Below are 14581 nucleotides of genomic sequence, written 5' to 3' on the forward strand. Positions count from 1 at the left end.
GTGGTCAGTTTGCTCCACAGGGGAAGTGCCACTTAGCCAGAACCCCTGGGCAGGACTCACTGTCAAGTGCAGCAGCAGTGGCAGGAGCCTCTTCCGCCTCTGTGGCAGCACTAAAGATATCCAACTGTGGGGAGTGGGCCTAAGCCATCAGTTGGACATCCCCTGAGGGCTCCTGAACTGGGAGAGGGTGCAGGTTGGGCTGAGGGACCCCCCTGAGTGCACAGATTTTGTGCACCGGGCCTCTAATACTTAATAACCATCTTTAAAAAGAGGGCACCATAGACCCAATTGGTTTTAGACTGGCCTTCCTAACACAGGCAGTGTGTAGGTCAAAGGGCGTGTGTCATGGATGTCAGATGATGTCACTGTAATTGGGAAAGAAGCTCAGCTCTGCATAAATACCCAAGAGCAGCCAGGATGTTGAATGTGGTGGTAGAGGAGGTAATGCCAGTGACAGATTTGGGCATGGTGGTCGGCAGCCTTTGCCCAGGTGCTATGCCTTATTCTGTCCAGTGGGCAGGGAGAATGACCGAGGAAGCTAAGCTGTAAGAGCACAGTACATAGGTTGATTGGTTAGGGCTTGGTGGGTGTTGTGTTTCCAAGAGCCTTTCAAGCTTAGTGGCTGCATTAAAGGTGTGTGTGTGTGTGTGTGTGTGTGTGTGTGTGTGTGTGTGTGTGTTCTATGTATATTTCATGGAGAAATCTTATCTTGACTTAATATAGAGGCTTTATGATTTGTAAACAACATCTGTTCTTATCATGAAAACAGCATACTGTTATTGACTAGAAGTATGGAAAAAAAATAGTAAAAAAACGGGTGTAAAGAATATGTAGGGTTTTCTAATTGAATGCCTGATTTTGAAGAGATGACAAATTTGAAAACAGCAAACATATAAAATCTGTTGTAATATCATCAAATTACCCTTTTAATATTTATTTCATAGCAGCGATATTTATGATTTTTATGTGGCAAATTTGAAACTAACACGAGAAGAGAAAGCTGACTTAAGTTATTCTTTCTTTAAAACGAACACTTACAAAAAATACCCCCAAGATCTTTTGTATAACTTAATCTTTAAACTGATTTTTAGAAAGGTTTTTCAAACAATCTGATCCTCAAGATAGGTTGCTTTCCTGTATTATTTGGGTTATCTGGAATCACCATTGGAGGCTTCATGGCGAAAGGGATTCAAGACTTTCATATTGACAGGTTTGGCTCTTTATCTGTGAATAAGAGTTGCTACTCTTTTTTTTAAAATATATTTTATTGATTTTGTACAGAGAGGAAGGGAGAGAGATAGAAAGCTAGAAACATCGATGAGAGAGAGTCATCGATCAGCTGCCTTTTGCACACCCCCTACTAGGGATATGCCCGCAACCAAGGTACATGCCCTTGACCGGAATCGAACCCGGGACCTTTCAGTCCCCAAGCAGATGCTCTATCCATTGAGCCAAACCGGTTTCGACAAGTTGCTACTCTTTTCTAACTTTTAGCTTACACAGATTTTCGTTGACTCAGTGAGTACATGGACTAGCATTGGAAACGTCTTTTCCCCTTGCTCACAGCCTTGGTTGGGACAGCAGCCTTTTTAGCATAACTCCAATAGACCCAGGACTGCACAAAAGCGTTTAAGCACATGAGGAACTGCCCCATCTAACTTTGCTTCAGAAACCAATACTCAAAAAGTCTGGTCTGAAGGTCAGTTACACCATTGCCTCTGCACCACCGGGCATTAAAAGAATATCTTTGGGAAACTTCTCAGAAGGCCCAGGCCTGTATTCCTGTTCTCAAAACATTTCCCCACAAGCTCATCCACACCAATGGCTGGTCACCCTGGGGAGATGTCCCACTACATGACAGTGTCAAGGGCCTCTGAAGGCAATGTATGCAACTCGCATATTTTTAATATTTTATTTTGGACATTCTCCAGTTATATGCAAAGATCAAAAGAAGGCAGTTTACATTTTGTAGGTTGGCACCTTTTTTATGGCCATTGGGGACTGCTTTGCTTGGTGGTATAGAGTCTAATGTGTACTTGTTTATACTGGAATCGTACTTCAAAAAATCATCCATAATTTAAGTGTTTTTATTCTGAGCAGCAGGTACAAAAAATAATGAGATGTGTTCTTCGGTCTAGTTCAGCACTCTGCACGTCCTCTCCGTGTCTGATTTGATCCACTTTTAAAGACTGAACATATCCTTAAATCAAGCCAAAGTTGGAAATGTGCACCTTCAGACTTCATTGAGAAACTCCAGATTGAGACACGCCGGGATGTGGATGGAGTCCATAGTCAGAGCAGAGGGGTTGAAGGGGAACACAACAGGAAACATGTGCTTGTAGTCTAACAGCAGCTGCTGAGGGTCATTTCGATCTTGTAGCTGTGCCTGAGGAGAAGGACAAGACCATGTAAAATACTTTTGACACATACAAATATTTCTCTCCATCAGTCAGATGAATCAGCAGGCTCTGCTATGAAGGGGCTTGAAGAAATTGAAAAGGTGTTAGAGGACGGTATAAAAATGGGACAAAAAAGGTTAACATATTATTACAATTCAGCAACAAAAGGTGTGTATACATTTAATTATTTAAAATTCACAAAGTACGTGTAGTCATTTCACAGGAACCCTCTTGTGAATCCTTTGAGTTTAACAACCCCCTCAAGTTAACATTTGCAAAGGTTGACATAGCCTGCCCATACTGCACTAGCAAATGGTTTGCTTTAATGACAACTCGTGTTTATCCTACCTAAGATATGCACAAACATAGAAGGATGGTGTGGGTTACTCCACCATTTCCTCTGAGTACTGTCTAGGGAGCAATAAACCATAAAACTATAGCTGGAAAAACAAATAAATTTTTAAATCCTCACCAGAGGATATGTTCTTATTGATGAGAGAGAGAGAGAGAGAGAAAGAGAGAGAGAGAGAGAGAGAGAGAGAGAGAGAGAGAGAGAGAGAGAGAGAGAGAGGGACAGACATCAGTTGCCTCCTGTACGCACCCTGACTGGGGACTGAACCTGCAACCTTTTAGAGGACAGGATAAAGCTCAAACCAACTGAGCCACCTGGTGAGGGCACAGAATTTGTTCTTGATAGAATTGCCAAATACCAAAACTGACTGCCGGGGCAGACTCAGAATCTGATTGCATGTATCTTCAGAGAATATCCGACCAACCCCCAGTTTACCTTTCTCCTCTGTCCTTCATTCAAACCCAAAGTCTGACTTGGCATATAATCTTTCACCTTTGGTCTGAATTCTGTTCTTGTAAACAGTGCTCTTGTAAATTTATAAACAGTTGCTTTAAAACCAATTAAGACTTTCTAAACTTGTACTTTGGTTTGTGTAAAGTGTAAAAATCAGTAGTGGGTCAGATATTTCTGTGGCTGCTTCTCTGTCACCCAACTCCTCCTCCCCCTTCAGCAGTGGACTGCACATCTGTCCTAATAACTGGACTTGCCCTCAGTGCTCCCTGCCTGCTGGGATGGCCACGTTGTCGCGTCTCTGTCTGCTTCTCTCCGTGGCCTGGATCTTTACTAACCTACTGCCTTTACCCCACTGCACTTCAGAGAACAACCTTTGATCTGTTTGGCCTCCCTCCCCTGACCTTCAGCCTCTATCCTCTATTTATACACCGTGCTAAAATTAATCCATTCGTCTTCCCTGTTCCTGCTCTGATCACTTTCCCCCATTTCTCTTTATCCTTGTTTCGTGTTGCCATGAATTCATTAGCTGAAGAGGTGTTTCCCACACACAGAGGAGGAGCGTTCACTGTTTAATCTTGATATGATTCATCATTTGGATGCTGTCAGCTATAGTCACAGTACAGCTTAGGCACTCAGCCAAAATCACCCAGGGATCAGCTCTAGGAGGCTTATCTTTAAGAAATCCCTTCATTTAAAGATGGATTTTAATAATAATTTCCCTGATGTTCTCTTTGGAGCATATTCCTAAGGGCAAATATTATAAGTCTTACAGGAAAAACTTAAGAGCTCAAGTTGTCCTCTTAAAAGAACATTTCTAGTTCCTTTCATGAGTAGGGTTAATATTCTTTCTCTTACTTTGTTAATGTCACTTGACACTATAGTTCAGTAACATGCTGTTGGTGAATGAAATAATGCTTAGACTGTGTCTATACTCTGAGAGGCAGAGATGATACGAGTTCAGTCTTCTGTGTATATAATAAGTTACTCATGGGTGACAAGGTTCAGACTTATATTTACCTAAAGAATGTAAGGCTTTTTATCATGTAATATAACCAGTATTTTATTAATAAAGGGAAGGTTAAATATCTAAACTTTCAATTTCCTTTATTAGTTTTGTTTTTAAAAAATATATTTTATTGATTTTTTACAGAGAGAAAGAGAGAGGGATAGAGAGTCGGAAACATCGATGAGAGAGAAACATCAATCAGCTGCCTCTTGTACACCCCCTACTGGGGATGTGCCCGCAACCAAGGAACATGCCCCCAACCGAAATTGAACCTGGGACCTTTCAGTCCACAGGCCGACGCTCTATCCACTGAGGCAAACCTGTTTCGGCTCCTTTATTAGTATTAGAATAAGAGTTTATAAAATTGATTATTTAAAAACTCACCTGGATTGTGCGGATAAAGCCCACTGTTACTCGTTCTTCAAATTCATTCAAGGGAGTATAAAGGTTTAAAATTTTGACAATCTGTTAGAATAAAAAAAGTTTAGCAGAGAGTTAAATGAACATAAGGAAACTTGAATTTTAAAGACCATGACATTGACACGAGTCCAATCCTCTGTAGTCAGGCCCCATCACAGAGAGCGGCAGTAGTCACAGTTAGTAAAGGAGTCCCAAGCCTTGCCTGGTAGGTCTAAGCCTTCTTCTCTCCATCTTCCTTTCTCCTCCAGCCCCTCCCCCTATGCTCTGTGGCTTATAACGTGAGGATTTTAGGAATCCTGAAATCCTCAGCCTCTTATCTACTCATAATTTAAGGGTTTCTTCAAAAGAGTACTGGGATCTTACCTTAGGAAACAAAGGTCTTATTTATTTATTTATTTATTTATTTATTTATTTTTAAAATATATTTTATTGATTTTGTACAGAGAGGAAGGGAGAGAGATAGAAAGCTAGAAACATCGATGAGAGAGAGAGTCATCGATCAGCTGCCTCTTGCACACCCCCTACTGGGGATATGCCCACAACCAAGGTACATGCCCTTGACCGGAATCGAACCCAGGTCCCTTCAGTCCCCAAGCCGATGCTCTATCCATTGAGCCAAACCGGTCTCGGCACAAAGGTCTTATTTAATCACACCTTTCCCTGGCCCCTGAATCACTAATAAAGGAACAGATTTTTTTTCTTATTTGAATGGAGGATAACCTTTGGCTGCCTACAATTTTTTGTTGGAAGAAGCATGTCCCAATGCCAATCAATGGCAGTTGCATTCTGGACATAAACTTAATATATTTAAAAGGGAGGAGAAAAGGTTTAAAAAATTTCAGCACATTTATAGAAGGGAAGCAGTTTTCTGAAAAGCTTGCTGTTCCGTCTTTTAGTAGTTATGGAAGAGGCAAGGAAATTATTTACTTAGTTTGGATTTTTCTGTTCTTTAGGTGATGGGCAGGGAGAAGGCACATGATTTAATTTAGAAAGTCTAATTTCCTTGGTCTCATTTTGAGGAAGGGCAGGGTCCCCCCATATGTGGACAGGACTTATCTTTTCAGACACTAGTAATAGCTCTGCAACCCTGTCCGAGCATAAATACAATCTTTTTTTTTTGGGGGGGGGGATAGAGGGGGAAAGGAACACTTAAGTGCTTCTGGATTCTTAATGATTTTACTTAAAACATATAAATGGATTCTAAATGGAAGTATGAGCATAATGAGATTATAATTTGTAAGAAAAAAATTTAATGCCAAATGCCTGATGCTGCCGATTAAAAAAAAAAATTTAAATTTCTAGGTGAGAAACATCCCAGACTTCAGTGTAAGTGTTTAAAAGAAGTTTGCATTCCAGGTGGATGTTTGGGGGCTTACTACCTTATCTAAGTGTGCAAGAAGAAGCAGAAAGTCAGTGGAAAGCAGTGGCATCTCGTTTCACAGACCAAAGTGCTCTTTGGCTCATGGAGGGACATCAGCTGCACTTCGGGATGGTATCACCAGGGGATAGAGAGGCTGGAAGCGCAACACCACCCACTGGCAAGAACAGACTTGGCAGGCAGCTGGGCAGGCTCTGAGTGGCTGGCTGGCGGGTGTGCAATGGGGGAGCGGCGGCCGTACCTGCTGGGTGCTCAGGGAGGTGCTCAGGGAGCGGATCTGACGGGTGTGAATGGGGGAGCGGTGGCTGTACCTGCTGGGTGCTAAGGGAAGTGCTGAGGGAGCAGATCTGATGGGTGTGCAATGGGGGAGCGGCGGCAGGCAGTACCTGCTGGGTGCTAAGGGAGGTGCTCAGGGAGCGGATCTGATGGGTGTGAATGGGGGAGAGGTGGCCTTACCTGCTGGGTGCTCAGGGAGGTGCTCAGGGAGCAGATCTGATGGGTGTGAATGGGGGAGAGGTGGCCTTACCTGCTGGGTGCTGAGGGAGGTGCTCAGGGAGCGGATCTGATGGGTGTGAATGGGGGAGAGGTGGCCTTACCTGCTGGATGCTAAGGGAGGTGCTGAGGGAGCAGATCTGATGGGTGTGAATGGGGGAGAGGTGGCCTTACCTGCTGGGTGCTGAGGGAGGTGCTGAGGGAGCGGATCTGATGGGTGTGAATGGGGGAGCGGCGGCCGTACCTGCTGGGTGCTGAGGGAGGTGCTCAGGGAGCAGATCTGACGGGTGTGCAATGGGGGAGAGGTGGCCTTACCTGCTGGGTGCTCAGGGAGGTGCTCAGGGAGCAGATCTGATGGGTGTGAATGGGGGAGAGGTGGCCTTACCTGCTGGGTGCTGAGGGAGGTGCTCAGGGAGCGGATCTGATGGGTGTGAATGGGGGAGAGGTGGCCTTACCTGCTGGATGCTAAGGGAGGTGCTGAGGGAGCAGATCTGATGGGTGTGAATGGGGGAGAGGTGGCCTTACCTGCTGGGTGCTGAGGGAGGTGCTGAGGGAGCGGATCTGATGGGTGTGAATGGGGGAGCGGCGGCCGTACCTGCTGGGTGCTGAGGGAGGTGCTCAGGGAGCAGATCTGACGGGTGTGCAATGGGGGAGAGGTGGCCTTACCTGCTGGGTGCTGAGGGAGGTGCTCAGGGAGCGGATCTGATGGGTGTGAATGGGGGAGCGGCGGCCGTACCTGCTGGGTGCTAAGGGAGGTGCTGAGGGAGCAGATCTGACGGGTGTGCAATGGGGGAGAGGTGGCCTTACCTGCTGGGTGCTGAGGGAGGTGCTGAGGGAGCGGATCTGATGGGTGTGAATGGGGGAGCGGCGGCCGTACCTGCTGGGTGCTGAGGGAGGTGCTCAGGGAGCAGATCTGACGGGTGTGCAATGGGGGAGCGGCGGCCGTACCTGCTGGGTGCTAAGGGAGGTGCTGAGGGAGCAGATGGCCTCGGCGTCCTCAGGCGTCTTCTTCTTTAACTGCAGGAGCTGGGCTGCTTGGATCAGGGGTTCCATGGTTTGAACGGCTCCGCTCTGGTGAAGGTTTCTCCCTCGAAGCCACTCCTCCAGCTGACTTATGTTGTATCTTGGAGGTAAAAGTGGGAGCGGTAAGCCAAGCGGCCCTCCTCATTCAGGATGAGCACACCTGCTGTGTGTACTCTGCAGCCTCAGCACTGCCCACCGCAGTGTCAGCCTCCTCACTCGGACTGTCCCACATGGGCCAAAGCTTGAAAAACGCCCGGCACACTAACTTTGTGTTGAATGAATGGGTGGGTGCCTGAAGTGCCTAGAGGGGCTGTATACGTTAATGGGGAAAAGAGGCATTAAATATACTGAATTAAAACAACTAACTTTTATAATGACTCAACAGAAACTCATCAGGCCAGAAGGGAATGGGATGAAATATACAAAGTCATGCAAAGGAAGGGTCTGAATCCAAGAATACTGTATCCAGCAAGGCTATCGATCAAAATTGAAGGTGAAATCAGGAGCTTCACAGACAAAAAAAGACTAAAGGAATTTATCACCACCAAACCAGCAATGCAAGAAATGCTAAAGGGTCTACTGTAAAAAGAAAAAAGAAATAGGAAGCGAAGGAACACAGGGGTATAGAATAACAATGGCGTCAAATAAGTACCTATCAATAATAACTTCAAATGTAAATGGATTAAATGCTCCAGTCAAAAGACCTAGGGTAACGGATTGGATAAGAAAACAAGACCCCATATATCTGCTGTCTACAAGAAACCCATTTCAGAAAGAAAGACGCGCACAGACTGAGGGTGAAGGGACAGAAAGAGGTTTTCCAGGCGAATGGAAATACAATGAAATCCTGAGCAACCATTTTGGCGGAACAACCAGAATGACTGGCCACTATGATGCGCACTGATCACCAGGTGGCAGATGCTCCAGCCAGGAGCTGCCCCCTGGTCAGTGCGCTCTCACATTGGGGAGCACTGCTCAGCTACAAGCCGGGCTGACGGCTGGTGAGTGCAGCGGCAGTGACAGGAGCCTCTCCCACCTCTGCGGCAGCTCTAAGGAGCAGTGAGCAGGCAGGCGGTTAGGGGTCTGGGACTGTGAGAGGGATGTCTGTCTGCCAGCTTAGGCCCGACCAGGGCGGACATCCCCCAAGGGGTTCCAGACTTCAAGAGGGCACAAGCCATGGGGGGGGGGGCAGTGGTAAAATATGTACACATATAATACCTTAATAAAAAAATGAAAATTAAAAAAAAAGGGCACAGGCCAGGCTGAGGGGACCACTCCCACCCCACCCCAATACACAAATTTTGTGTATGGGGCCTCTAGTATTTAATATTCACAAACACACAGAGTGGGGCAAAAGTAGGTTTTCGATTGTGAGTACCTGAAACAGAGTTCATTCTTGTATTATTATTTAGTAGTAATTGTGTTTTCCACACGAACCACTATAGACCTAGTTTTGGACCACGCTGTGTTTATACTCCCGTGTGCACCTTCTGGCACCCACCGCAGTGATTTTTCTCTCGGACATACCCGCACCGTCTTCAGTCTTTCAATTAGAGTATGTAAATGCTTTAAGCTAGGGGTGTCGAACTCAATCAGAGAAGGGGCCAAAATCTAAAATCCAGCCTAAATCGCGGGCCGAATGGTTTACTGAACAGTCATAAACTGTCATTGTGATGGAAACGCAGCGGAGTGCAGTGATGACAGCGCGGTGCGGGCCACATTGCAAGGCCTGGCGGGACGGATTTGGCCTGCGGGCCTTGTGTTTGACACATGTGCTTTAAGCTTTGAACCAACTTGTTTACCAAGTCCCCATCTCCGCGTTGGATGAATTTCCCCAACACATGAGAGGCGAGGGGCGTGAGGGGCACGCTGACCGGGACAGGATGCCCGCGGACTTGGGCTTCGCTTGCAGAGAGGCGTCGCGGCTCTGGCCCCGCAGGTGGCCCTCCCCGCCCACCCTACCTGAGCTGCATGCCCGTGCTCCAGGAGCACACGTCCTTCCGCAGCAGCAGGTTGTTGAGCGTCACCGCCGTGATCATGTAGAAGAGCTGCTTGAACACCTGCAGGATGATCTCGGGGTCCAGGCCCTGGTCGCACATGACGGCGTGGAAGGCGTTCATCTGGCGGATGACGGCCTCCAGGCAGTAGGAGTGGTCCCCGTCCGCCATGCTGGAGGAGCGCTTCCGGTAGCCCGTGGGCTTCACCCCGGACAGGCCCTGGATGCTCTCGTTTTCCAACATGGCTGAAACTGCAAGGAGAGCGCATTACAGAGGCCGGCATGCTCCCCGAGGTCCCCCAGGCCCGGCCATCCGGGCCAGCCAGCCCTCCGGCACCCAGGGCCGTGGCAGCGGTCCCCGCCAGAGGGTGCAGTGGCCACATGCCCACAACTCTCAGCACCGCACAGACATTCCTAAGGCGTTGGTCTCTCTGGAGCAGGCGTCCTCAAACTTTTTAAAGTGGGGGCCAGATCACGGTCCCTCAGAGAGCTGGAGGGCCGGACTATATGAACTACTAATTCCTACTGTAACACCTCGGCTGCGCTCACTGCCCAAAAAACCTGGCGGGCCGGATCAGACTCCTCTGCGGGCCGCATGTGGCCCGCGGGCCGTAGTTTGAAGACCCCTGCTCTGGAGTAAGGGAGCTGTTGGCCACCTTTCCACTGGCGTTTCCTGGGGTTGGGAGACAGAGAACGGGCAGGTACCAGCTCGCTCTGTTTCTGCACTGGACTCTGTGTGAAGGGTCCCCGGTTTGGAGAAGTGAGCAGCGGGGGTGTCGTCCTGGCCCTGGACCCAGCGATCCTGCCGGTGCTCAAACGGCTCCTCTACCGGAGCCCCTGGACGCACACCTCAGGGTGCCGCCTGCCCGTCTACTGCGCAGCACTGGACTGCGAGCCGGGCACTCCGGGTCCAGGATTCCTCTCAACCTCCCAACCACCTACCGGCTGAGGGAACCGAGGTTTGGAGGTGACACTGCTAGGAAGTGGCAGGGCCAGGGTTTGACACCAGGCCAGGCCGACTCCAGAATTAGTGCTGTTTGGCACACTCAGAGGAGGGAACTGGGAGTATTCCAGTTCTCCCAGTGGCTGGTGAGGACAAACTGTGCCTCCCAGGGAGATTTCAGACAGGAGGGAGAATTCAGAGTGACCTTATCCAGGGATATACTTCTGGACGGCATGAAGGACTCTGTCCTACTTGGAATCCGCCTCGGACCTGCTTATGTTGTAAGGAAAGCATGGTAAGTGTGTCTCGGGGCCATTTCCATCTCAGTCATATGGGACAGCGAGTGTCCTTCCTTCCCCTTAAAGAAGAAGTGCTTTTTTCCAATGCGGGCGTCATGCTCAATGCCCAGGTGCATTTGCTGCAGGAGTGCTCACCACTGCTTCCTTTCACACGAGCACAGTTAATGCTTCCCTTTTCTCATAAATTAAGCATCTCCATGGGCAAGAGGAGCCTCTATTTTTACTGCATATGCCTTTTGACCTTACATCTGTGACCTGTGGAGGCTAGTTTGTTTGAGGCAGAATGACACCATGTACTACAGAAGAAGAGAGAAGGGAAGTCGATGTATATTGTCCTCTCCGGCACTACGGACTCAGGTGGGAAGGCACTGGCAACCTGAGCACTCAGCACACTCCTCTCAGCCGCCCTCGCCGGAGGTCCTGCTTCCGGGGGCCGTGCCCAGCACACCCAGTTCCCCTCACCTTCCCCGCCCTTCAGACCCACGGCGAGGCTGGGAGAGCGGCTGCCGGCTTACCAATCATGGGCTGCAACACGCCCTCGGCGATCTTAATGAGCTGCTGGTAGATCTGGATGGACAGGTCGCTGAGCACCTGGCGGTACTCGGTGAGGTCGAAGTTCTTGAGACAGTGCTCGTTCTGCTTGGCGGAGTTCTGCGTCATGAAGCCCTGGGGCGGGAGAGGCTGGCTTTATTAGGGGCTGGGGTCTGCCCGGCTCAGCAGGAGTCCTGCCTGCTCCGTGTTTATCTGGTGTCCTATGAGGCCCTGCCATGTCACAGGACAACGGGGAAGGACCGGCTGGGACAGTTTATCACCCCAGGCGGGAGAGTGTGCCCATCAATCCTGCCCTGGCACGGAAGATGGACTAGAGAGAAGCTTTGAATATTGTGTGCTACGTTGAGAGACACGCGTCTTGCCCTCGGGAAGGGTGGAGGCTGAGACGCGAAGGAAGGGAGACAGGAAAGGCGAGGAGGCCCGTGGGGAGGGGGCAGAGTCTGGCACAAGCTGGGTTCTCACAGGTGAGACCGGTGTGGAAACATGCAGTGTGTTCCAGGCCCCGGGCTGAGTGCAGAGCGCGGGGAGCCAGTGCTGGGAGGGGTGGACTCGGATAAGGCTGGGCCAGAGCAGAGCATGACACGATGAGGTCAGAGGGCCGCAGGCCAAGGCGCCGCCTGTGGCTAGAAGCCGGAGCTGGGCCTCAAGGTCTGCCTGTGCGAACGTCCTGGCCGGCCGTGGTGCACTCTTTCCTGTGGCCCTCCCTCCATCACAGGAGCTGAGAGAAGGGGGCAGCCACACTCGTCAGCTGGCGTAGAAGACAGCCTGATGCAGCCAGCGGCCGGCTGGGCTTCCTCCCAGCAGGCCCTGCCCTGCAGGGCTCTTAGGAAACAGTCTCCAGGTGTCCCTGGAGAGGCCCAGGTGCTCTCAGATGGGGGCAGGTTATGCAAATTCATTCCCTAGCACTGTTTACACATCCCAGGGAGGGGAGCCTCTGGGCCCTCGGGATCAGGGGGCCTGCCCCATTCCTGCTTCTAGCTCCAGGTACAGGAAGGCTGCCCAGGGCCTGGTCTCCAGGGCGCTCCCCACCCTCACCCCTCACCCCCTCCTTAGGGAGAGGAGAGGCACGGGACAGAGCAGGCTGCCCGGATCGGAGGTGCTCCGTGTTGCTGCAGCCTGAGGAACTGCTGGCAGACTGGGGCCCAGAGTAGCCGCTAAGTAGCCGCTGGGGCTGGTCGGGCGGACTCACCTCATCCCCGCTGTACTGCTTCAGACAGTGGAGCAGGCGGCAGGTGTTGGACAGCCAGAACGACGTCATCTCGAAGTCGTCGCTGTGCTTCTGAGAAAGGAGAAGCCGTCCTACTCAGGAGCAGCGGCCCCCATGGGTCCCCCATTTCCCACACATACCCGCTGGTCACAGAGGCCTGCCCACTGGCAGGAGGCTGTGCCGCCCTCCCCCCACCGCTGGGCATGGCACACAGACCCTCCTACGGTCCCCCGGCCAGTGGCGCACCCACCCACACCACACAGGCTGCTTTCCAGCTCAGGAAGTGACAGTGACGAGCTGAACCCCAGGGCCCTGGGCGGGCGGGCGGCCCTGGCAGGTGTGACTCTCAGTGACCCAGCGTGCGAGAGGCAGGCGCAGGCCAGGATCTAAATGTCCTGGGATCCCACTGACCCAGAGGTCGCATGGCCCCCTGGAACTCTCTGGAACGTGGCACAAACCAGCCGCTGCGGTGCAGTTTCTGCACTAAAGCTAACGATTCCCGCATCACCTCCGCCGGGGACGTTCATTATTCCGTCTCAGACAGCGGTGCGGGTGAGACGGCACAGGAGCTGAGAGAAGGGGGCGGCGGCTGGGCCTGCTGATGGAGCCGGGGGTGGGGAAGGGACCTCTGAGGCCAGTCCTGGCCCAGGCAGGAGACACAGCCGGAGAGTCGCCCACACAGAGGCGGAAGTTTGGAGCCGGGAGTGGATGAACGTGCCTAGGAAACCCATGGCAGAGGCGGGGGTGCAGCTGCTAGTACGAAGCTACAGGAACGCGGGAGGGGAGGCGGCTGTGGCACGCTCGGAGGAGGGGGCGGGCAGCACAAGTGACAGCTCGTGTGAGAACTGGAGAAGCCGGGCTCTGGGGGCAGCACCTGGGCCTGGGCCTGCTGGGAGGTGTGAAGCACCTCCCTCCCACCTGCTGCCGCCTCCCCCTCCTCTTCTCTTCTCCTCCCCTGCCCCCCTCCTGCCCCCATGTGGCCAGGCCTCACCTCTCTGAGGAGCTCACTGAATGGCAGCGCCCTTCCCTATGCAGCCAGCAGGCTGGAAGCAGGCACCAGCCCCTGGGGAATGCCAGGGAGAGGGTCTGTGCTCAGGTAGGGCCCCTGAACGCTGCAGGGCGGGCGGCCACACGCAGAAGATGGACGGCTTCCTAGCACTCTGGGCCTGGGGTTCCTTAGAGCTGTCCGGGCTGCACGCTCCCCGGGGCTCCTGCCATCTCCGACCTGAGCATCCCTCCCTGGGGCCCGCCCGGTCTCCCAGGGACACGCGTGAGCTGCCGCCGCCCTCCGGGCACTGGCCGGCAGAGCGGAGCCCGGAGGCCCCGCTGCAGCAGCACCCAGCTGCACCCCCCCGGGGGCCACGCACCTTGAGGACTTTCTTGATGCCGTTGATGGTGGAGGTCAGCAGCGAGTGCACCTTGTGGTCGTCATTGACGTAGTCCGCGTGCCGGATGCACATGTAGAGGATGTAGGCGGGCAGACAGGGCACCGCGCCCGCCAGCGCCTGCGGCTTCAGCTCTGACAGCGACAGACAGGGTCAGACTCGCAGGCCGTGCGGGGGAGTGAGAGTCCTGTCTGCCAGCAGCACCCAAGAATGCCCGCAGAGACACACCCAGGGATGCAGACTTCCCTCACCCTGCCTAGCCGTAGTCCCAGGAACTAGTTCAAAACCCCTCACAGCCCTGGCCAGTGCGGCTCAGGAGGAAGAGCGTCGGCTGCGCACCGAAGGGTCATGGGTTTGATTCCGGCCAAGGGCACGAACCTGGGTTGCAGGTTTGATCCCCGGTCGGTCGGTAGGGGCTTGTGTGTGGGAGGCAATCCGTCAATATTTCTCCCTCTCTCCTCCCCTTCCTCAACCTTTCCCCTCTCCCCGAAAATCAATGGGGGGAAATATTCTATCAGGAAAGGATTAAAAAAAACACACAAAAAACCTAAACAAACGCAGTCATTCGGTCTATCCCATTAGAACAGGCTCCAGGCGTGTCCTCACAACACTGGAGGGAAGAGCCAGCAGCGGCTCCCGCCCGCATTTACACAGTGGCCGTGTCCTCGCCAAGGGC

At 51.8% G+C, this 14581-nt stretch overlaps 1 protein-coding gene across 3 annotated transcripts in view; it reads right to left on the reverse strand.

Moving 5' to 3' along the window:
* Positions 1-1509: 1509 nt before the first annotated feature.
* MYO5B (myosin VB) overlaps positions 1510-14581 on the reverse strand; it is a 188453-nt gene continuing 175381 nt past the window's right edge. Inside the window, exons 33-40 of one of the 3 annotated variants that reach the window (XM_036418915.2) lie at positions 13888-14039; positions 12503-12592; positions 11277-11427; positions 9486-9771; positions 7485-7623; positions 6465-6500; positions 4595-4675; positions 1510-2386 (exon numbers count right to left, since the gene is read on the reverse strand). In XM_036418915.2, the coding sequence (XP_036274808.1) occupies positions 2234-2386; positions 4595-4675; positions 6465-6500; positions 7485-7623; positions 9486-9771; positions 11277-11427; positions 12503-12592; positions 13888-14039 (1088 nt within the window). In that variant the 3' untranslated portion in view covers positions 1510-2233. Of the gene's footprint in view, positions 2387-4594; positions 4676-6464; positions 6501-7448; positions 7624-9485; positions 9772-11276; positions 11432-12502; positions 12593-13887; positions 14040-14581 lie in introns of all 3 variants that reach the window. The other 2 variants (XM_045574527.1, XM_036418914.2) reach the window with 2 other exon arrangements.

This window comes from Pipistrellus kuhlii, unplaced genomic scaffold (genome assembly GCF_014108245.1).
Source record: "Pipistrellus kuhlii isolate mPipKuh1 unplaced genomic scaffold, mPipKuh1.p scaffold_m20_p_6, whole genome shotgun sequence".
Classification (NCBI taxonomy): Eukaryota; Metazoa; Chordata; class Mammalia; order Chiroptera; family Vespertilionidae; genus Pipistrellus; species Pipistrellus kuhlii.